The sequence below is a fragment of the Amphiura filiformis genome, chromosome 12, assembly GCF_039555335.1.
Source record: "Amphiura filiformis chromosome 12, Afil_fr2py, whole genome shotgun sequence".
Taxonomy (NCBI): Eukaryota; Metazoa; Echinodermata; class Ophiuroidea; order Amphilepidida; family Amphiuridae; genus Amphiura; species Amphiura filiformis.
In genome coordinates, this window is record NC_092639.1 from 62533628 (window position 1) to 62557709 (window position 24082).

A 24082-nucleotide genomic window follows, 5' to 3' on the forward strand; every position below is an offset into this window, starting at 1 on the left:
CTTCCAAAAGACCTAATGGACCAGGTCAATGCCACTGAACATTCATTAGCAAAATACGAGTTGAAAAGGTTACCAGTATTTTGATATGAAAATATATTATAGGATGAAAAAATCCATTTTATTTTGAGGCGTCATTTTTGTTAGGATGCGTAATAATAGTATTTAGCACCAGGCCACCTGCATAAATGCATTTAGCATTATACGATGATCGTAATATAGATGCGATATAGCATGCATAACATCATTTTCAATTTGCCCCATCTTCTTATCACGGTTATTTTCTGGTGTATGATGAAATTGACTTCGTAAAAACGTAAAAACACCTTGGGACACAAAAAACCGAATGATGGAAATGCATCAATGATTTTTATCATAATTTGAACAAAGTACTTTTGCATTTTGACTTGAGTTAAGTAGGATTTCTTAATGGAGTCACATATCGATGGGAAAATAGATTCGCAGGCCCGGTTCGCAGGAAGGGTTTTAAAATGGTTTTACCTCCTCCGTATTTAGCCTCGACGTTTTTAAAGGATAATGAGATATATAGGGGTGATAACAGTGAAAACATTAAGACTGCATAATACAATTGATCGTGCTCTCTTTGAAATCAGTCTAGCCAACACAGGGAAGCATAACACGATCTATATATATGTATATATATATATACTATTGAGTCGATTGGTCTCAATTCCAGACTGCATAGTCCAATAACATCCAGTTAACAGTTGAATTTGACATACAGTTGTACCTAACATATTCAAAGGTCAATCTATGTTCATACATGCATATTGAGGTTAAAGAACTGAGTCCTGAAAATGAGCATTTTTAGATCCTATTATGGTATGTATGTCACTAGCATCCTGATTATAGCACAGGACATTCTTACAAGAAAGTCACTTAATAGTTTAAACCTGATCCGTCATCGGCATTTAATTACAACCAATACAATGTGGTCATTAATAAAATCACTTTATTTTAGGCTAATAAAGTGATGACAAATACACCACGCCCTCAAGCGTTAAGATTAATGAAAGATTTAGTCATAATATCATAAAAATCACATAAAAGTACCACAAAACTATGGCAGCGGTTCGCCGTGGGTCATTGGCCACCGAAACTATTTTTATCGCACTTTGACCCGGTTAATCGTCACGGTTTATTATTGTGGTAAAATATGACAAGGGTAACTAAGAATTTGACATTAAGGCGTCTTGTCCAATAAAGGTATGATGCTATCACGAATATCCATGCCGTATTCTGATTTCACATGAATCAATGTATTCCACTTTAGCACTCCTTGCAGTCAATTCAGCAGCTGAAACCCCTACTTCATGAATAAATTCAATTCAAGGTATACTCCCCGGGCTTCAACATGTTTCACTGAACCCATGACAAAATTTGGAGTTGGGTTTGAATTCGGAGAAGAAGTACACTGTGAAAGTCGATATCACTATATTGCCGTTGAATGTATACTCTCCATAAGGCAAGTGTACAGCGATATGTACCCATGAGGAGGTTTTGTAAGAAAATTCGACATTTTAGCTGTAAATACAATTACCGGTATACCCGCCTTACACCTTCCGATCAAGATTTCCCCGTTATGTAGAAACCTGATTAAATTACATTTAAGTTCAACGCCAATGTGTGAGTGTTGAGACTAAACTTATCCTTTAAATTAAAAGCTTTAGGTACTTTAATGTGGTAGTATACTCTTATAGAAATATACAGCAGTAATGATTTGACTCAAGTATACAAGTCAAGTGCGATGGAATTTATAGATAATGTAATTATTTCTTGAGGTTGTAATTGATAGTAAGGTCCATTTCCTTTGATATAATTTTTGTCCTTGGCTGGAAATAAAGTTATCAGGTCATGCATCAAAATAAGTCTGAGAAAAGAATTTCAGCTTGAAAGAATTTCCAATTATCATGATACTGTTTACAGTGGTTTACTTAAGAGAAAAGTACATTATGGCTGACCCAAACAGTGAACGGTAAAATTGTGTTACCAGACGGATCAAGTGAGACGTACTGTACGTTTGCATTAAGCATGCTTTTACTAAACGACGTTGCATGAATTATTCAGCCTGCCAGCTCAATTTAGAACATAGTTTTTTATAAAAGCCTTTTTAAAATCGGGCAAGAAAGTGAAAGGCTTAATTTACTGTTCCATTTATTTGATTCTTCATTCTTGTTTCTTCTTTTCCCCCACAGCAACTCAGGTACCTTATACAGAAGAACCCATTACGGAATCTTTCACACGTTTGACCCCTCCAATTGGAGTGATTGTAACAGACCCAATTCAATGGCCGGTTGGGACACCACCTTCGCCTGCACTAACTAAATCAACACAAAAACCATCAGCAACAACAATCCCAGAAAACACCTCAATACCAACGACAGAGTCAAAAGCAGGTGTGACACCCAAAATGAAAACCCAGGACAATGGTGAAGAAGGCTCACCGGATGACGGCTCATCAACTCCTGAAACTACTATTTCAACAGCAATATGGGGACCACCAAACGGAACTTTAGGTGAGATCACGTGATACGTCACATTAGAATGTATGCTGAGGTCTTTGGCGACTGTTGAAGTGAACTATAAATCACAAACATTTTACATTAGGCTAAGTCTGCTCTATCATAGACTTGTCTTCAGAGTCTATGGCTCCATAAAATGGTGGCAAATATTTTTACTGCACACCTACTTTGCTTTACCATAATGTTTCTGATCTAACTTGGACCTAAACATTTGGTAGCAAGTTCAAAAGTGTTAAAAGGCTAACGTAAAGATGAACATAAACATTTAGACAAATTTATGAGGATTGTATTTCATGTGTATCATAAAACTAGGCAACCGACGACAGCAGAACGACATTAATCAAGAATATTTGTTTTTATTGTGGCAAATTTTGGTGTTAATCAAGAAATTGTTTTGATATTCTGGCACGTACCGAGCTATAGAGATAATTCATTCTGCTCTTACTGCATCAAGAAGATACAATTTTATCTCGAATGTCATGCATCAACAGATTTTTGGTTTCAAAATTTTCATACCGTATGGAATGCTATTTACATAAATGACTCCTTATCCATAGAACAGCATAACGAGGGTTTAGGACAAGATTGCACCATCTGCAATAGCTCCCTCTTGTTACTTACGTATTTTTAAAGTGCTTAATATGCGCATTCTAACAATTTTGCACACGGCAGCTATTTACAGATGGGGCTTTCTTTGCCCTAAACCCTCGATTATGTTGGCATCCATTAGTTGATAGGGTGTGATTAGGTCTTTAAACTCAATCTGTTTTTCTCTTTATGTTGATTATATTTCCAGGGGAATCTACGGCTATTATCGGAGCAGCAGTTGCTGTTGGTGTTATGTGTGTTCTTATTCTTATTTTAATCGCCCTTGTCTGGAAAACTAGAAGGTGAGTGGCCTTATTTGTTTGTTTGTTTGTTTGTGTGTACGTACATTCCATTGTTATTTGTTAATTTATAATAGATATTATAGCTACCCAACCCACTCCATTAAAATATTTCCATAAGAATGGCGACTCCATTAGGTAATTAAAAATATGCTTGGATGGATTTTTATGCTAATTCAATATGTTTTCACCATATGGGCAATTTGAATAAATTGTTGGTTTGTATTAGCATTGGAATGCTTTTACGACCGGGCATCACAGGACAAGTCTGTCGTTTGAAAATTTTATTATTGCCTTAATATTTTCTCATAATTTGCATGACGTAATTTATCTTATCGAGATTTTTCTATATAGAAATCAGCCTTAACTCGTTCGTTTTATGAAATTTTGTATTATCAGTGATGCATTTATTCATATTTTTGTTTATACATTTTTCCAGCCATGGCTTAATTCCGAATTGTCACCTAATTTGGGTGTACTTGGTCTTGGGTCCAATCTCTATCATGGAAAGTTTGCTATATCTTTCTAAATATAATGATTGTTTGTTCTAGATTTGTGTTTTAGCGTTTCATATTTGAAAGAACTAATGTTTAATTGCAACATTTCGAAACTACAAACCCAAACTGGGTGCTATGATGTACAAGATTGGGCTAGGAGTATGCATTTTACCAAGTTAGCAATAGGCATTTCCTTCATGTTGCCAATGCATGACTTCCTTTATTATACTCAAAAACGGATTTTATTATACATGTACTAGAAAGTTGTTTACGTGCATATAGGCTCCTTCACAGTCGGTTTGTGTTGTGTATGTTTACAACTGAGCCACATATAGACTGGGTTGCCGGGACTACCAGACAAAGTATCTGTTTTTTGACTATAATTTGGCCTCCTATCAGTTTACTGATAAGATGGCTAATTGATTTGACTATAATTTGGCCTCCTATCAGTTTTACTGATAAGATGGCTAATTGAAAATAAACACTTATTTTGTAAACAGATAATGCTCTGTGGTTATTTATGGCTGGAAACTTATGAAATTGCTATTAATGAAATAATTAATATATTAAACATACATTTTGCTTTGTTAACGATTAAAATCCGTTCACAAATAAGGTTTTTAGAACATTTTGAACAATTTTGCTCTATGAAAAAGGATACAATAATGTACCCCTGCTGATCTGACTACTGATAAGCTGTCAACAAGCATTGACAAGTAAAGTGTGACCACTAATTAAACAATAATAATGAGCATTATCTGACCATTCCCTGATCTGACCAGAGTTGGGTATAAATAGTGCACTACTACCAACACTAATTGATGTTGGGAGTGACACTAGTCGTCGAGGGGGGGGGGGGATACCAGTAATTGGGGTAGATAGTGGCTTTGGGAATGCCTGGGATTGAGTAATCAGTTTTTTTGATTAGGCCAATGAAAGTCGATTTTGAGTTTCCCGTCACCGCCCTCACTTCATTTTCTGACCCTCATTTGAATTCATTATTGTGACTATTTTTAATATACTTTTGAATCTCATTAGGGCTAAACATCCATCTTCAAAGTGAGTGAGAGGCAAATAACAACACATTTTACATTCGTGTTAGTAATATAACGAAAGGCAGAAAAATAATGAATAATGAAAAAGTTACCTCACTTGTTTTCAGAAATTATGTGACGGGAAACTCAAAATTGACTGTTAGTGGCCTTATGATGTGATTGTAACTACCAGTAAACTATACATTGCAAATAAATATATCTAAAATTAATTACCATGCTTCAATATCAAGGTTAACAGTTACTGATAATAGATAATTGGATTGTCATGAAATGTGGTTGATATGAAATCTCTTAATTAAGCAGCAAACATTCTTAAGGTTATCTGAATATAGATTGCTGGATTGTTGTAAAACTCAGAGGATGTGATTTCAATTGAGCCGTTTGTTACAAGTATGAATTAAATGTAGACCTATTTAGCACACATTTTCCAATTCAGCTTTGGACATGACAATTTTGAGTATTTCCTAGTATGTCATTGGTGGTATTTGCCAATAAATGCCAATATTTCGCACCCGGTTAGTTGTGCCAAACATTCAAATTTACTAGCTTTCCAAGTACCGGTACTTGCAATGCAAAATTATAAAACATGATCTTCATCCATGGCGTTGTCTTTTTAAAGACATTTCTTGTTATGATATATTTTCATTGTTGATATGCATCAAGTACACTGGATATAATCTTCAATACATCAACTGCACTTTTAATCTTTGTAATTAGATATCATGATCACTAAGCATGACTTTAACACTTGCCTCCATTACTCTTGCATTTTTCTCTCCCTCTTGCATATCATCGCACAGAAATGCTAGAATTTATCGACCAGAATGTGTCATAATTTGAAAAAACAAAATGTGCCATTTTGTAAGTCCTTAAAAAATCAATACATGATTAATTGATCGCCTGCTTTTACTACATCTTAAATGACTGCATTACACGGATATACACGGGAGATAATGTTGTTTTATAGGCTCGCATATTCAAGTTTACTTTGTTATTTCAAGGTTTCCATGCTTTTCCCTTATGAAATTGAGACACGTACAAAGCTAAATGCCCTAAAGTGTCTAATTAAAAAAAATAACGATGTCTTACTAAACTGAGTCTTCCCAAAAGAACGGGTGTTTCCGGGAGTTACGATATAGCTAAGAGATTTTGCCGTCGTTGATCGATCTTGCTGGTAACATGATCAACAATGATCAATGGCAACCGGTACATTATGAATAAATTTCAACCTGAGGGAAGATAAAACGTCGAAAATATCAATTAAGATATTTTGCCTTAAAGATGGTATTTTGACCTCTTATTTTATCAATTGTGACACGCCCTCGCAGCGTCAGATGCTGGATGATATATCCAACGCCTAGTCACGTGACCATAAATTGAAACACGATACCACACTGATTTTACTCACGACCATGACAATGGGTTAGTTGAAATGGAAAATTATCGACAAAAACATGGATAGATTTTTTTTCAGTTAAAATAGTATCGATTAAAATTTGTGCCTTTCTGGCAGAAATTATAGTTTTGGATAATGAGATGTGTAATGCAGGAGCTCGTGGTCGATTAATTTTGTTTTTGCTGTACGCACTTTACTAATGGTTTGAAATTTTGCAGCTTTTTGAGCACGCGGCAGAACCTGAGAAAACAATAAAGTGTATATTATACCTCTTTCAATCGATGAGTTTCTTCAAGTGCCATTCACCATTTCATATTTTTTATTGCATTTGTGTATTCATTTCAGCTGCGATACCCTACTCCCCAAGACCATGCATATTAGAAAGAAATTTATACATTTCCTTAAAAAATCATTCATGATGTGTCATCGCTTTTAGTTTTTCAGTATGTTCAGTATAATTATGAAGTACCAGGATAATTATGTATTTGTCCAGTTTAAACTGAAGAATAATCTACCCAATCCCCTATATAGAATTTAATAGTGTACATTAACTGAGTAAAATCTCCGGACATGAACTCTGTTCGTTGTGTTTGAAATATTACCAGAAATATAAAATGGAGGATTTTTAGGAAGATATTTATTAAATTCAATTTTCCCCTATAGTTCTGTCACATTTCATTGTTAATGAACGTGTTGTGAATAAATCAAGACTAAAATTAGATCTCCAAATGGGACAATTTCAGACAACGTCGTCAATATGACGCGTGTATAGTAGTATTTCATATTCACTTGAAAATTTTAATTGACGTTTTTGCTGTGTTTCACCAGACCTTCGTATTTCAAGCAAAGATAGCTTAGAGTGTCACAGAAAGAGGTGATCTTCCTATTATCATGATTAGTTTGTTATTTACAACATATAATCAAAAGTGATGCACAGTGTTTGGGGGTAGCTCATTAACTGCTTTGTTTTATACCTACTAAGTATTAACCATATACTCGAGCCATTAATTGCATGTGTGATGTTATTGCCTAATGTGTTTTATCGATTTTACTTCTTACTCAAAACACAGTAGCTGCAAGCACCTTTATACAATATGCAAATTAACAATAATTGGATGATGTTTTGAATCGTTTGAGTTAAACAAAGTCATCATTATAGTCAAAGACTTTTCTTAAATCGGTAAATCATGAATGTTAGCAAATATCAAGGCATTGTGCTTATAATTCTAGTGCTACTGTGCGTAGATCCAAATATTTAACTACTTTATTTTAATCAAACAACACGCTTAGTGCTTGAATTAAGTGAAGTACTTATACCAGTGCTTACAAGCCAAAGAAATTCATCATATACGTCAGTTATGTTTACTACATATTAACCAGGTAAATATATATAAGGATTTCGACTAAGTACTTTAATAGATATGTGGCAGGTGCTCTTGACTATTCATTAAAACGATTTTTAGAAGGAAATCAACAAGATCAAGTATAATTCAAACCATAAAAAGGTTTTTACCTTCTCTTTTCTTCTTTAATTTCACTCTACAAGAGAATATATTTCGTACTTGCGCTGTTTCTTGTTATTATTGTGTAATTATTGCTATCTCAAGGAAAAACAGAGGCTTTTGAAGTATTTTTCTATGTCATTCTCCTTTTCAATTTTACCATGCATCAAAACTTGTTTTTCAGTCTATCTGCGCTAACTTGTTTAGCTTAACGTTAATTGCGTTTCTTTCCCCCTTCTTGCATATACGCTACAAAAACCCTTTCTTTATTACCTAGCTCGTTCCCTCTCTTGCCTCCCTTTTGTTTAGTGTCCATGTATTATTAAAGCATTGCAACATGTCCACCGGCTTTTCAAAACATTACATCCACTCTGAACACTCTTTGTCTCCGTACCCGTTACCCTCTTAAATCAGGTTAATTTTCAGAAAAAGCAATTGAATGTAAACACCATTTTCTAACATGTTACCGATTCTTTTAGCTTTCCTTATACCGCGTCGAACCGACATGACCGATCCATATACTTGGATTAAACAGTGGATTATTAATAAAAACAGCTTTATTTTAAGAATTTAAATGATAAATCCAGCCTAGATTGTTGGTTTCCAGGTCAATTTAAGAATGGTTCATTTGAAATCGGAACAGTTAGACTCCCTTTGTAGTGATTAAACAGTTTAGTCAAGTTCTGCATCCATCTTTACTGGCTTATGTAAGCTCCGGGGTTTGAGCTCAATTGTGCGTGAGAATCATTTATCATTATACAGAACATGTACGAACTAGAAAGAGGAATTAAAAAGGAAAATATTTTATTGGAAAATACGAAATGTCCCATATCAAGTCTCGCAGCTAGTGCTCTCTGTTGGCTCGAGAAGATGGTTTGATATGGTGCAAAGTTACATCAATTGAGACGAAATGCGTGGAAGATGAGTATTGTTAAGAAAGGTTTAGAATAAAAAAATCGCTAGGATTGATCACTACTAGCATACTAAAATGAGAATACTAGTTGTACGAAATATGGCGTTTAATGTCTTCTATTGTGGAACTGACAGCGCTTTTGAATAATACACTTTGCAAGCATAGAAACTTCCGATTTAACTGACAAGGGACATCAAAGAACAAGTCCTGTCCGTTTAATATAGGAAAGGGTTTTTGGTTTCACTTGTCTTTTTTGTCACGTGTGTGTCAAAACAAGTGTGGTGCTTGAGGACTTCGAATATGCTTCAGGATATGATGTTGCTTTGTTGAACGACAATATGAAAGAGCGCATATTTACCTCCATGTGTTTGCTGGATCTTGTATGTAGGATGCATCAAATTTGTATAACACTAACCAGCCAAATGGTCTCGTCTCTAACGACACAGTTCAGTTTTGTACATTTGAACAAACATATGACCTCAAGCTGTGGAGGATGAGATTTTGTACGCAACATATTCAAAGGTAATTATGCGATGTACAAATAGATTGAGGTTAAAACTGTGTCCTGCAGATGCTAATGTGAAAGGAAAGTAAGAAATGTCCTGGCTACTGTAAAGTTAAGTCTAAGTACATAATGCAGGGTAGCTGTTTAAATTTTACATGGGCATGGTCTCATGTGCCCTAGTTTTAGGATATTGAATTTGAAACCTCAAATAAAGCTTTCACTTTGGGACTAGCTAAGACGTCTCGTATCTCAAACATGCATGCTCAAACGTCAGGTCTGTAACCTCAGTATGATTGCATTCATAGAATCACATTTGAATATGTTGGGTATAACATCATACTCCACAACTTGAAGTCAAATATTGAGCTATGATTTTTAAATGGAGGATGAACTGTGCCTATAGTTATGAGACTATTATCTTATAGTGACGTAACACGATGGAGATGGCCCAGATGGGCATATTCACGCACTCTTGGTATATTAGTATACGGTATTCCTGACCATTGATAGATTTCATGATCAACATTCAACATTGACCTAAGGTCCCTGGTTAGGAAGTGACTCAATATCTATATACATGATGAGATCGTCAATGTCTTGCTGGTATGACCTGCCTTAATGTTAGGTATAATGCTTTGTCATGGGTGATGGGTACGTCACTATCACTTATCAGATCTTAAGAACCACTGACCCTATACTTGACTTGTCTGTTATACTCATCCGAATGCATTTTACGTGCACTGCTCTAAAATATATTGCTGAACAATAACAATTCAAACTCTGATTTTATGTTTTGAAATTTTTAGAACATTTTGATGCTCAGTGACTAAATTGTGTTGCTCAGTGACTAAATATGACCGAATGTGATTTATTTCATGTTTTAATGTATACCTGAACGTGATGATATGTATGGATTACACGGTGATAACATGTTGTTGACTTTCAAGGTCCTGGACGGCTTCTTGTCTAAGGCTTCTGGTTAATTTCAATATCACTCTATTTACCTAGATAAAAACATATCTATTGCTACGCTGCTGATGAGATGATCTTGATTCCAAATCAGATTTTATGACATCTGGCTGACGACATGTCAGTGTATTGGAAATAAATAACAGAAAATTCATCATCTTTGACGGGAACCTATAGGGCAATAACCATCAGAAGAGATCATCATGTATTAATGACCGATAGCACGAACGTGCAATCGTCAATTTTCTTATCGAATAATGACTGATCGCTTCCAGACGTGCCTCGTTTTATAGCGTACAAATTAACTCTTCTTCATCAACCACTACAAGATGGGAAGAGTATATGGTAAACATTAATGCTCAATGGTCTTTTCGCACTGATTAACAACGACATTTGAGTACATTTGATGGATTCAATAATGCATGATTTTACCACTCATTAACCGTATTAGGTGTATATATATATCTATATATATATGTCAAGATTTATAGCATCACGCATGCATCATGAATTACATTTCAATTGCCGAGGAAATTATTAAAAATAATTTGCTAAATTTTCAATTATTGTAATTGGAATTTACGGTATATCATTATTGCCTGAAGTAGGGGAGAGCGGGGAGTGTTCGCCCTAGGGGCAGGTTCGCCCACCCCTTGTTTCTCAGCACTACGGCTATCAGGGAATTTGGTGGTGGCAAAATTAGGTGACATTGGTCATTATAAACTTCTCATATTAGCTACGCGACATATAGGGACGTGTTCATCGAACTGCAGCCAAAACAAAAAAATTACACCAAAACGTAATTTTTTCTTGCATTCATAATGTTGTATTATCATTGATACATAAATACAGATTGTTTTAATGGAAATCTGTATTGGGAACATATGGGATTTGTCAAAGATTTAATGCAGTTATAATCTCCTTATTCGATTTGTGTTTTGCATACCCTAAAGAAAATACAAAAATGTGCACAAGGGGCTCGTTCGCCCTTTTGAGGATGGGGCATGTTCGCCCTATATCTTCCCCGGGCGGACTTCCCCCAAACTGGAGGGCGAACCTGCCCCATCAGCGTATTATGCAAAATATTGATAATTAAACCATTAAACAAGGTAAAACTACTGAAAAACATGTTTTTTTAAAGTTATGTGATATCGGTAATTCGGTATTACTCATACCACAGTTTATGTCCTAATCCATTTCTCCCCGAAGTTGTAAACATGATACGTTTAAGCTCACTTTGGACCCCTACATTTTAACCTGACCCGACCCCTGCAACAAATTGAGTGACTCCCCAGAAGAGAATGAATGCCCTGTATACTCTTTCTAAATGTTTGCATTGAATATGTTATTGTTATGCAATGTTTAAACCTTTTTTGTGATTAGGGTGAACTTACCCCACCATATGGGCGAACCTGCCCCAATATGGGGCAAGTTCGCCACTTGCAAAAAACTTTTTTTGTTTGCTCTATCCTGTTGCTATTGTAAGGCCTATAGGTCTGGGATTGTGGCCGTATATAGCTAAGACATAGGGCTTTCACATGGGCTAATCAGGTCATCCCTAACCTTAAAATTGACATCGCTAGGCTGGTCAGAAAAAAATAGGGCGAACACTCCCCGCTCTCCCCTAAATATGATCTTGCTCCCAAATGTAGAGCATATCCGCTCCAAAATACTCCTAAACAATGAATAATATTTTTCAAAATAGCCTGTAAACAGTTAAATCCAAGTTAGTAATACTTCAACGGGATATAGTTGATTCAAAGTGGCATTAAGGTTATACACAATTTTGCCATTTTCAGAAGCAAAATGGGATGCACGTAGCCCCCTTTAAACTTATCTATTTCTGGAAATAAATATCGGAGAGAGAAAACGCAAACTACGTCTAAAAGCTGAAAGTGTAAGGGTCATTATTATGCTTGAATTTTCCACTTGGCTCAAAATAAAATGTACTTTTCAAACATTTCAATTTTTTTTCAATATCCGGAGCATCAAGATTTTTGGGAACACGGCCATAATTTCTCATTGGAAGTGGCGATTTTGTTGGGAACTTCGACGCACATTACAAACAAGTCAATAAAAGAATGTGCCTATTCATTCTTGATATTGGTTGTCTCGATTTTTTATATAAGCTTAAAATGTTGGCCGAATTTGAAGTAAAATGGCCTCCACTTGTATGTCGTTTTGTAACCAGTAATAATAATTCCGTGCAAGATTTCATAGACAAAATTCTGACCTACATTATTTCTATAAACCCTCTTCTGCATGCAGGTGCTATTTAAATTTTCATTTCGATAGCAGAAAATTGAGATATTTGCTATTTTTCCGACTCGCTGCTGCCAAATTGTCTAGTTTCGCGATAAAAAGATACAGCGAAATCATTTTTTTTTTCGAACCATTTCACCTCGTTTCGGCTTGTGCTTTGAAGTACAAACTTCAAAATTGATATAGTGATTCTATATTTCAAGCTGCGTCATACTGTGTTTTTCTTACCTCTGATTGTCGCTGCTCAAGGCCAAAATTCGACAGAAGTGACACTCTCATTTCTTTTTAAAACACGCTGTTTACGTACGACATTGTTACGACGGGCTGTATTTGCCAAGTGGTGTTGTTGAGGGCAAGTGGTGTTGCTGAGTTTGGATTTTAAAATATTTAGGTATTTTCTAGCATAAAATACAGCGCCAATGATGCGCTTGCAACAGGTAGATATTTAGAAATCCATTTAAGGTATGGGTATGGGTATGGAAATTGGGGATCCCAAAAATTGGCATATGCCTATATATAGGCTATATGCAAAGGGGATGGGGCATTTTTGGCAGGCCAAGGGGGAGGGGGCCACAAAAATTTGGCAGTCCAGGGGGGTGCGGACAAGCGATTTTCGGCTGGCCGAGACGGGAGGCAAGCGATTTTTAGCGAGTCGCTTGGAAATTTTGGCTTATAATTAGTAGGCTAATACTGGTACTGATTGCAAGCCGGGGCCGGGGGAGGGAATAAAATTAAATTTTGGCAGGTCGAAAGGAAGAATGACTTTACCTAGCACACATTAAAGGGGCATTTCGTGATCCACAGCCTCATACAACCCCATAGGCCTACGTCCTTTCTCACAAGTTAAGATTTTTATACCAGTCATCCCGCTCTGGCCACATGTTTAGGCATTTTCACGCAGATCAATTCATTAAGCAATGGAAAATATTGCCAAATTTGAATTTCGTTTTAAAAGCCTAGGCCTACTCCCCATTAAAAACACCCACTAATTTTGGGGGATTAAAAAGTTCTGTAAAATGAAACAAAAGCCTGCCTCAATCCTAATTATTATTCATTTAATAGGCCAGGCCTTCATTTCTGAAAATAGGGAGCTCAGTTAGTCACTCTCCTATGTGTAGGCCTACTGAGGAGCTTGACAAGGAGCTCAATTATATAATATCAATATTAAACCATATAGGATTTTCAAGAAGTGAGCAGCTCAATAAATGCCATTAGTAAAATTATTGGGCCTACGATTTTTATATTTTATTTGACTGTGATCCGTTTTTCTATAGGCTATATACATGCCTACACTGTATATAGGCCTACCTTTAAAATTTCTAAAATTGGCGGAATTGAACAAGCTCTAAATTTCTCATACGTCCAGCATAACCAAGGGCAACGGGGGGGACGCCCCTAGCTATGGCCATACCCGTAGTGGCGGAACCAGAATTTTTTTCCGGGCATGGGGCCCGGGGGGGAAGTGAATTTGAGACGAGGGCACTTATTGCACTTGAAATTGCCGCAAAAAGTGGAAAATTACATAATTGTGGGGATTGTGCCTAAAAACTGGATGAGAAAGAACAAATATTGGGGGAAATACTGCCCCCCCCCCCCCTAGCGGCGCCACTGCATATCCATCCAAGCTCATCCATGATGCTAGAATGACGGAAGTTCTGGCGCTGAAATTCAATTTCAATATCACGAGTTTTTATCAGGGATTTTACCAAGGGAAGGCGATAGTGTAGGATTTTGCTGATATACCAGGCAACACGAGAAAGGTGTGGCGAAATAAGGGAGTGTTCATTATAAATATTTTCCATTATCATACTTTTGACGCCGAGAGCATAATTATTTGAAGCGTAGGCCCCCCCCCCCCTACATCGTGTCAGTCACATGGTCACATTATTTTCTGTTGAAAGAGAAACGCACATGTCTCTGATTAGCTCGGGATTAGCTACTGCGCGCTGCGTGCTGGTCTGTTGTTGTCGAGTGGAAATGGGAAATTTATGAATGAACTTCCGCAACTTTGCAACATCATCACGCAGCGGCGTAGCTGGGATTTTTTCCAGGAGGGCAAGACTGTAGGCCCTATGGGGCGGGGCCCAAATCCACCAAATTTCCCACTGGGGCGGGGGCCCAAATAGACAATTTTGCCAGGCTTATCATAATCGTATATATGGTAGGCCTATTGAGCTGTATTGCATATCGTTTGAATTCCCCATCTCTCTGCCCCTCCTCTCACCCTCTCCTCTCTTTTTCCTCTTTCCCCCCCCCCCTTTCCCTCTTTTTTTTCCTTGCACTAGGGGGCGGGGGCCCAAATAGGCAATTTTTGCAATTGCCCGGCCCCGGCAGCTACGCTACTGTCATCACGGTAGACATACGCGGTAGGCCTACAAGCAGGGCTGTCAACTGTCACGCATTGGCCGTGAGTCTCACGCATTGGGTCACTTTCTCACGGTCTCACGCCAAGGTAGTATAATCTCACGCCTAGGTAATAAATCTCACGCAAAAAGCTGCAAAATGAGTAAAATCTCACGCATCGTCCTGAATAATTTGTTGCTCCTACCCCCCCCCGCCCGCTTTCACACATTCCCGAGCGCCGTGGCTCAAATATTAATGGTTCAAAATGAACATTGGAGACGGCAAATCACGGTACGCCTAGCTCTTTATACAGACAAATATAGTAGGCCTATCAAAATGTTGTATTTTTATATTTTCTGGTGGACTCGCGGAGAATATCATGTCATGTAGGTCACGGCGCTGGGTTGGGGGGGGGGGGTCTCAAGGCATTTTGGTAGGCCTACCCATGCTTGATTCCGGGAGGTTTTTTAGCAGGCCCGACCATTTTTTAAATAAAAACACCTCGGGCGGGTCTCTTCAAAACATTTGTACCGCGGGGATCAAAGTCATCCAAATTTGGCCTAATTTGACGCTTTTGTAAGGGCACTTTTGCCAAAATGCGCCCAAAAGTTGGTCTTCGCTGTAAACCCACCCATCATAGTCGTTGAAAAGGTAGGCCTACCCCAAAACTGTGGCACATCCACGAACCCGAGGAGAGACCTCCGCGGGTAAAAACACACCTCTAGCGGGACCAGATTTATAATTTAAAATAGGCCTACATTTTGGAAGCCAGTCATCACGACAAAACGGGCCATGGCAGTGTTAATGATATTAACACTTTGATTTTAGGCTTAAATAACGAGTGTAGGCCTATAAATTACAAATTTGCACACACCCGGGGGAACCTTCTCAAGCTGGTTTGGGTAAGGATGTGAGGCTGTGACTCCGAAAAACTACGGTACGATTTTAAACCAAATTTGAAGAAAACAGACCCAAAATTGTATCAACTTTTGGACTGAAAGTTTTCGCAAATTTTTACTTTTTCGAGAAAATTATTGAAAATACCCTTCTTGAACCTAATTTTCATGACACTGAGGGTCAATAAAATCATGGCTAAAAATACAACAGAGTCTAAACTAAATGGCTGAAAATGCACCCCAAATCTGCACATCCCCACGACACATTTCACCTTATAGATTTTGAAAATTGTCGCAATAAAATAGGCCCGAACTTATCCCAAATTATCCCCGAAAAATATTTTTTGCAGGTGAGGTTGAGTCTTATTATTTTTATTCTCAGAGAGGATATGGGTTGATATTTTTAGCAGGGTACAATTTGTCTTGTTTTTTGACGTTGAAGTTCCAGATTCTTTTTTTTATATGTTATTATTCATTTATTTATTTATACCCCGGGATTTATACCCTGTACGTGGGGAAAATTACACACGGCAGCTACAGAGAAACCACGAAAAACTCCTGTGAAGTGCATGAAAATGCCCCGAAAATGTGCCAACCGAAACACCTGAACAGGAAGATAAAATAAAAAACAAAACCAAAAACCCAGGAAATTTCCCGAAATAAGTTCCAAATTCTTTGTCCCCCACTAAAATATATGAACACTCCCTTATGAAGTCTGCCCTCTTCCGCGGCTATTCTGGTAGTAGGCGTTGACAATTACCTTCATATTTTTGAAGCATGTTGAACCCGATTTGTTCTCTATTCACATTTTTAACGTTGCAAGTAACATTTCAAGACCTCTATTTGTGACAGGTATTTATTATCTTGCTAGAGATGTGCCTAAAGTTGAAATTCAATATTTCGGATCGCAAAGATCGAGAGATATAAAGTTGTTGAATATCAGTTTAACACCATGGATCATATGGGCGTCTTATATGAACGATTACGATAACTAGGCAAAAATGGCTGGGATACAGGTTGTGTAAATACGACATGAATATTCATGAACTATACAGATTCCATTCTTTCTAATAATAAAGATGTCAATCACTCTCCCAGACGACAGTTGCTTGGCGCTTGTAAACAAATCGAATAATAGTGCTTGATAACAGCTAAAAAATAGGCTAAAACACATTTTCACACAATTTTTTCCGGATTTTTATTTCACATGATAAGTAGACATATTTTCTTACGTATAAGGTAATAATATATTTTTTCTGGAGGTAAAGCCCCTCAACACTTTGTTTAACCTTAATATGATGTAGAGATGACATTTTATAGACGTAGGCGGTGAAAAGGGATCATACTTAAATTGATTGAATTACTTACCGTTTAATTTATGGTCTTTGAAACAAAAGATGACAAATCTGGTAGTTGAATGTGTCACAAAGTATCCGTTTGATGTAGGCCAATTTGTATTGGCAAATGTTAGCTACAACTTCATAAATTAGTCGTTAAACTTAACTCTCTTCACGCGGGCGCAGACGACAAGTTTTTAAAAAAAATTAAAAAGTCGAAAATTTCAGAAATGTGAATTTTCATGATCATATTTGGAATCAGCATGAAAAATGCATTAAAATGAGTACAAACAAGCCTAGTATTGATTCAATAGTTCTTAAGATAGCTCTTGATATTTTGAGAAAATATTTCAAAAGTTGAACTTTTTCTATTGAAGCGCATGGCTAGCACGCAGAGCATTAATCTGACGCGGAAACGAACATTGACTTGGGAAATAGATAAATAAAGACTTTTCAATTTGGAAAACGGTAGTCATCAATTTGCCTAGTATTTGAAAATTTGAATTCCAAACAAAAATGCTTTAAAACGCACGTTTGTAAACACTAAAACCGATGTTTCTAAACACACTTCACTCGCTTGGGAAAATACATATAACATGAATGTCGTGTCACTTAAAACGCCGGACGTGGATTGACTGTCCAAACAACTTCTGATGCAGTCGACAAACCTTTCCCAAACATGGATGCTGTGAAAAACGTGTTTGAGTTCTTAAAGACATGCTACGAACCAAGAAGTGTTATCTTATTACTACATACTGTATATAGCCAAAGCTTTAAAGCTTATATATTTTGCTCAGGTAAAAGTTACCATGGTTACGGCATAATTAGCATGATGAGACTTTGTATTTTTATGCATGTTGGCTCAAATTCGGTATTCATTTTGCCTTTCATTGCTATTCTAACCTATCATATTTCAACATAACATTCCACCCACACATGTTGTCAACAAATTCGCTCCTTCTATAGATATAAAGAAATCTTATACTTCGGGTTAACATGAAGTATTATGCGCTAATGTGAGAATGTGCAAAAGGGATGTCAGTTACGCGAAACCAGTTAAGCACGCCCCCTTCTAAACTCAGTCACCCATATCTCCCCGTCTGTCCCCTCCATCCCCCTATACTTAAGTCATGTAGGTCTCCTTATCTTTCCATGTTCCCAAGGGAAGCGGTAGATAGTGACTAATTGTGACCGTACAGCACGAATGAGCCGTAAATGTGTCAATTGTATTCTGAGTTACAGTGTAAAATGGGCATGAAGGTCATATTCATAGGTATTTCAATTTGGTGCTACGTGTATCTCATTAAATGAGGTACACGTAGCACCCAATTGAGGTACCTATGAATACGACCTTCATGCCCATTTTACACTGTAACTCAGAATACAATTGAGGACATTTACGGCTCATTCGTGCTGTACGGTCACAATTGAGGAGAACTTGGCAAACAGTCACCATCATCACCAAGTCTGAAGATGAGCCGCCTGGCTGGTTTATCAGTACTCGCTTCATGTTTGTTAGTTGATAGTGCCGAACGAATGCAGGAAGCCCCTCATAAAGTTATCAGTCAAGCAAGAAAGCAGCTAGCCGAGCCCCTCAATATACAAGTGCCAAGTATGTGCTGTTGTACGATGATGACCTTTTACAAAGACATTAATTAAATATATGGGTGAACATTAAGTGATATAATGCTTCACGACTATAAGTCCAAATGTTTTCCATTCGACTATTATGCATGTGTTTTTCCAGACATGATGTCAATACAGTAGGGACTTATCCTATGTATAAAACACTGATCCGAAACTACACTGTAAAAACAGTGTAGCATTTAAACACTTTTCTTAACACATTCTTGTCTTCACTTTATAAATGTGTTTAAATACTAAACGTGTAGAGTATTGATATTCAGCCATTGAACATGAACATTGATGTTTAGAATTTGAGATGTGTTTAAAATATATTTTCAAAGTGAATGCAAGGATATCTTCGATGGCTAAACACAGACCTTATCATGGTTATAACACACTGCAGTGTTTGGAGTGTAGGGACGTTTGTGATTGAGAAATGCCTACTTTTACGAAAGACGTGAATTGATGAAATGAGAACAAGTAAATTTATCTGCTCAAACATATAAATTGTTTTACGGAAAGTTTCTTCAAATTTTAAAGCTTTACAGGAGCTGACACTCTCGGGCTTTTACTACAGAAAAACACTTGATTTCAAGATGCAAATGTTTGCGCATATTGGGTAACATGCTGTTATTTATTTAAATAAAAATGCAAATGTTCAGTACACTTTAGATACACTTTATCATGACATATTAACTTATTTGGGCAGACGACACAGATCTATATATAAACTGGGCTAGTTCAATAAATTGCTTACAGAAATAACCAACGTTTGAATACGGTATTCACAAATTATGCATTTATCTTTAAGTCATTTTTATAACAAGAAAATTTAATTTATTTACTACTTTCGTTGTTTTTAAGATATCGTATCATGATTTAACGATTTCCTTGAAAAAATACCCACTTTGGGGCAATACAGCTGGCGAATCTTAGCTTTTTGTCGAGATTTTTCTAGTAACTAAAGTGACATTTCTAGTGATAGTGATTCTGGGCCTAGACGTTTTTGCCAGCGGTGCTATCTTGAGTAACACTCACCAACCACTGGAGAGTATAGACTAACATTATTCCTTGTCTAGATTTATACGTGAATCTTAAAGACCTCAACAAACCCACAACCGGCAAACCGTAACATAAACCTTACGGTACGGTGCCGTAGGCCGTGTATTGCGTGTCACTAACACCGATATCGTATCCAGGCTAAAACACGGACCTGGTTTTACTTTAATATCCAAGATGGCGCTATTGCTTGCATCTTCTCTATTAAATCTAAAAGTAGGACTTGTGCCTCAAAAGATCCGTAGCCCCTTTTACCTGTCACACACAGAACCCCTTCGGATTTCTTACAATTCACAATGACACAATCCCCACGAGGTTCATTGCTTTGCTAAATTGAAACACGCACGAAGGTCAAAACATTTGATGAGAACACTACTTTTGTTGACAGATTTTCTCTAAGCTTTTCTAAATCTAAAATTCAAGTGCAGAATACAAACGGAAGTGAAGTCAGTAAACTCACGTCACTCCGTCACGTCTTGTGAACCGCACTCTCGGCATGTGGGGCTGTTAGAAGATCTTGAACGTGACTTCATCTACATTTTGACATTTTCCATCGGAGCACTAAAAGAGATTTTTCACGTGTATTTCATATTTTGATCTACATATCCCCGTTGTCTTCAAGTCGACCCGAAACCGATTATTGGCGATTTTTGTTTAGTGGTTAAAGAGCACGGACATAGACGGAGACCTAAAGCGAAATTTAATTATTTTTAATTTTCTGGAAGTCCCATCAGCACGTTTAAAATATATTTAAAAAAGGTTAGAGAAGTTAGAGAATAATAATTAAGCCGATAACACCTGATTGCCACAGGCTCATGGCAAAAGTGCAAGTCCTTGTTTAAAGTACCGTCGAGGCATGACTGACAGGATTCGAACCAAAAATGTTATATGTAAAATTACAAGAGTTTTGTTGTTGTAGGGCATATTATATGCTGCAGTGCTGCTCGAGGTGCAAAATTAAACCTTACTTGTGCATGATGTTTATATTTTCGAAATATCATAATTGCATCCAAGATATATATAATTGGTAAGGCCATTGTGAGTTTTCTCCAAACATGGAGAAATACATTCACCATGTTCACCTATTTTCAAATTTAATTTGTTTTGACATGGCATTCACTGATGTAATACTGGTGAATCATGCAGAACCACGGCCATGCCCAACGCTTGCACTTTTTACAGTTGATTATGCATTGTAAATAGTCAGCAAAACATGTCATTGTATTGTTATTTTATTAAAAAATATACACATTAAACACTCTGCCATGCACGTCTAAGAAGAGAGTCGCCCAACAACACATAATTGTACAATTATGCACTTTTTATGATTTTTTTACAGTTAATTTGCCATTGCAGTTGTTGCTTATAGCCAGGTGCGAGGGTACATTTATATACGATGACGAGATTATTATTAAATGTTGTATATACGTTGCAAACGTACATTTATTTGTTTGTTTTGGTTAGCGAGGTAATAAAATTTTACATTGCAATATTGCCAAAATAACTTGAAAAGCTGCAGGAAATTTCCTAGTTTCAATATATGGAATCTTGTTTCAAATATGATGTAGATAAATTTTGATTTCAAGAGTATGTTGCCATGGCACCCAAATCTATAAAAAATTAAACTGGAATATATTTGCAATTTTAAATGTTACATAATATATCACTTTTGTTGGCAACTAAATAATTAACAAAATATTTGCTTCAACCTTAACAGGAAGCTATTGAAAGTACTTCAATTTTGTCATCTTCTTTTCATAACAACAATAATGCTACAGGCGATAGATAGTCTCATACTTTTCAAACACATATTTCTTTTAAATTTCAGCAAAATTAATTTCAAAGTTGATAAATGCAACAGCGATATTACATGTCAATATATTACCTGTAGATATCATTGACGTTAATGATGAAAAGTCTGTTATATAGCCTGCCTTTAGGAATATTTGAAATGAAATCAAGTAAAAGACGAGATGAATAGAAACTATTCTTCAATGTTTCTTTGGCAAAAAAAAAGTAATATACATTCGCATCGACATGGATAGAGTGAACATTGTTGCACAGAATAATTTCCTGTGCTTCATAAGGTATTTCTAGAAGTTAGTTTGAAAATTACCTGCGGTAAAATCGTTGAATTTACCGCAATTGATTCTGCTACTGAATATAGGTTAATCTATGTGTGGAACGATTCATCACTTGCTCTATAACATGACCATTCTATGATACGTCTTCGCACGTTTCAAACATATCATGTAGCCTCACTAAAATCTTAAAGAATCCAACCGACCTTAAGAACCACTGAACCAATATAAGTGTTACTTGTACTCATTGAAACGCAATTTGCACATAGATTCAAATATGTTGGTGATAATTTAAAATTCAGATTTTTTTTTATTTCAAAAAAAGATATTTTTTCAAATTTGAGTATCGTCGGTAGATGAATGCAGATTGGGTGTTAACTGATCGATTTCGCAAATAAAATCTGTAAATCTAACAGTCTAATTGCATGGATTCAAACTAAGACGATATAAAACAATATAATATAGGCGTAGATCATTCTCCAATGCATACGATGTTGGTTTATTCATTCATGGATCCTACATTAAGTTAGAGCAGGTAGGCCGTTATGTATATAACCGATTTGATATAACCCATAAAATTAAGATCCCATTATCGTGCCACATTCTTCAAAGACATGCGTCATGTTAAAACAAAGACATTTCTCGTTTCATGATTTTGTTTAATTTTTGCAAACATAACATTAAGTTATAATAGATAGCAAAACGTAGTCGTAATATAATTTTCGAATAAATATTCATCGCTATAAGAGTTAGGTCTCGTGGGTGATGTACGCAATTATCAAATTGCCACCTACCGAAACATAATTTTCTGTTTTTTAATATTTATTTGAGTTAAAATGTCACATGTCAAAACTAGTGTCACAAAACTATATTTCATGTTTGTTTTCCTTGTCAACTTTGACAATGTTTGAAGTGTTTCAAATTTCTTGCAAACTCAGCAAAAAGTGAGTAATTTGAATTTGACAGCGTAGGCTAAAATGTCAAATATTTTAGATTGAGAAAAATGAACAAAATTATGGAAAATCCACGAAAATATTTGAAAGCTAATGCTGTTAAATTTGACAGATATATCATATTCTAAATGTCAATTATATGAGATTTGTATGGTTGATGCTTTCGACATCTTTACAACAACATGAAATTCTCAGGTCCTACTATACTTTTATTTAGGACAAATTGTGTCTCGGATTGTCTTTCGCCCTGCTAGGGTAAAGAATATCGCCTCCTTCCTTCATTAGGAAAAAAAATTTAAAATATAAAGTACAAACGTGCTTAAAATTGGGTAAACAGTTCTGGAAATAAATCTGGATTATAATACTGGAGAACCTAAAACTAGTTGACTTATATTCGGTGGCATTTACTCAGTCAGTAGAACCGCAAGCATCAAAAGCATTTTATCATCAGCGCATCAAATAGTGACGTGTCGAATGTAAATTTGCTTAGGGACATCCTAGAGCAGTAGTAAACCGTAGAATTGATGATGATATCATGAAAACTAAATAAGATGAGCTTCATCGTGGTGGAATACCTTCCATGGTTTATGATTCGGGTGCAGTTGTCAATTGCACGGTCAAGGCAGGTGCAAGACCCATTAAAACGTGTATACATGACATAATTGACATTGTTCTGAAATTACAAAAGGAATTTATGGACTCTTAACTAGAAATGATGGTTATATGGATCTGGAGAAATTATGGGATAGAGCAGATGGCACTTTACTAGGTCGGGTCATGATATCTTCCCCTTTAATATTCTTTGAGCTGTATAATGTGTGGATGGAATGTAAAACGATATGTGATATGTCACACTTCTTATTTTGACTCATCCTGCATGCCATTATACAACTACATCCCAAATGTATCCCACATATATTGGGCTATTCAGTTGAACTACACCCCCTATGGAAGACATGACCTTAGTCTCCCACACAGGGGTGTATATTTCAAATGGAGTCACCCATTCAAGTAACCCCATTTAAGATCTCACTCTATGTGGAAGATTAAGTCCATGTCTTCTGCAGGGGGTGTATGGATTTCAACTGGAATAGCCATCCCGGGAAAGGAATCTCACATGCTTGTTTAACCTTAATCCATACGCTAAAATCACACAGGTTTTTTGTATCATATCATAATTAGAACCGGGATCTGTAGGAAATTGATCTAAATCACTATTTTCCTGATCTAATCCATGACCCAAGTAGCCTTCCGTACTTCA

General features: G+C 36.4%; 1 protein-coding gene across 4 annotated transcripts in view; it reads left to right on the forward strand.

Moving 5' to 3' along the window:
- Positions 1–24082, forward strand: part of LOC140166551 (uncharacterized) — a 90095-nt gene that overhangs the window by 49845 nt on the left and 16168 nt on the right. For all 4 annotated transcript variants that reach the window (XM_072190039.1, XM_072190042.1, XM_072190038.1 and 1 more), the window contains exons 5-6: positions 2214–2534; positions 3337–3430. In XM_072190039.1, the coding sequence (XP_072046140.1) occupies positions 2214–2534; positions 3337–3430 (415 nt within the window). The remainder of the gene's footprint in view (positions 1–2213; positions 2535–3336; positions 3431–24082) is intronic.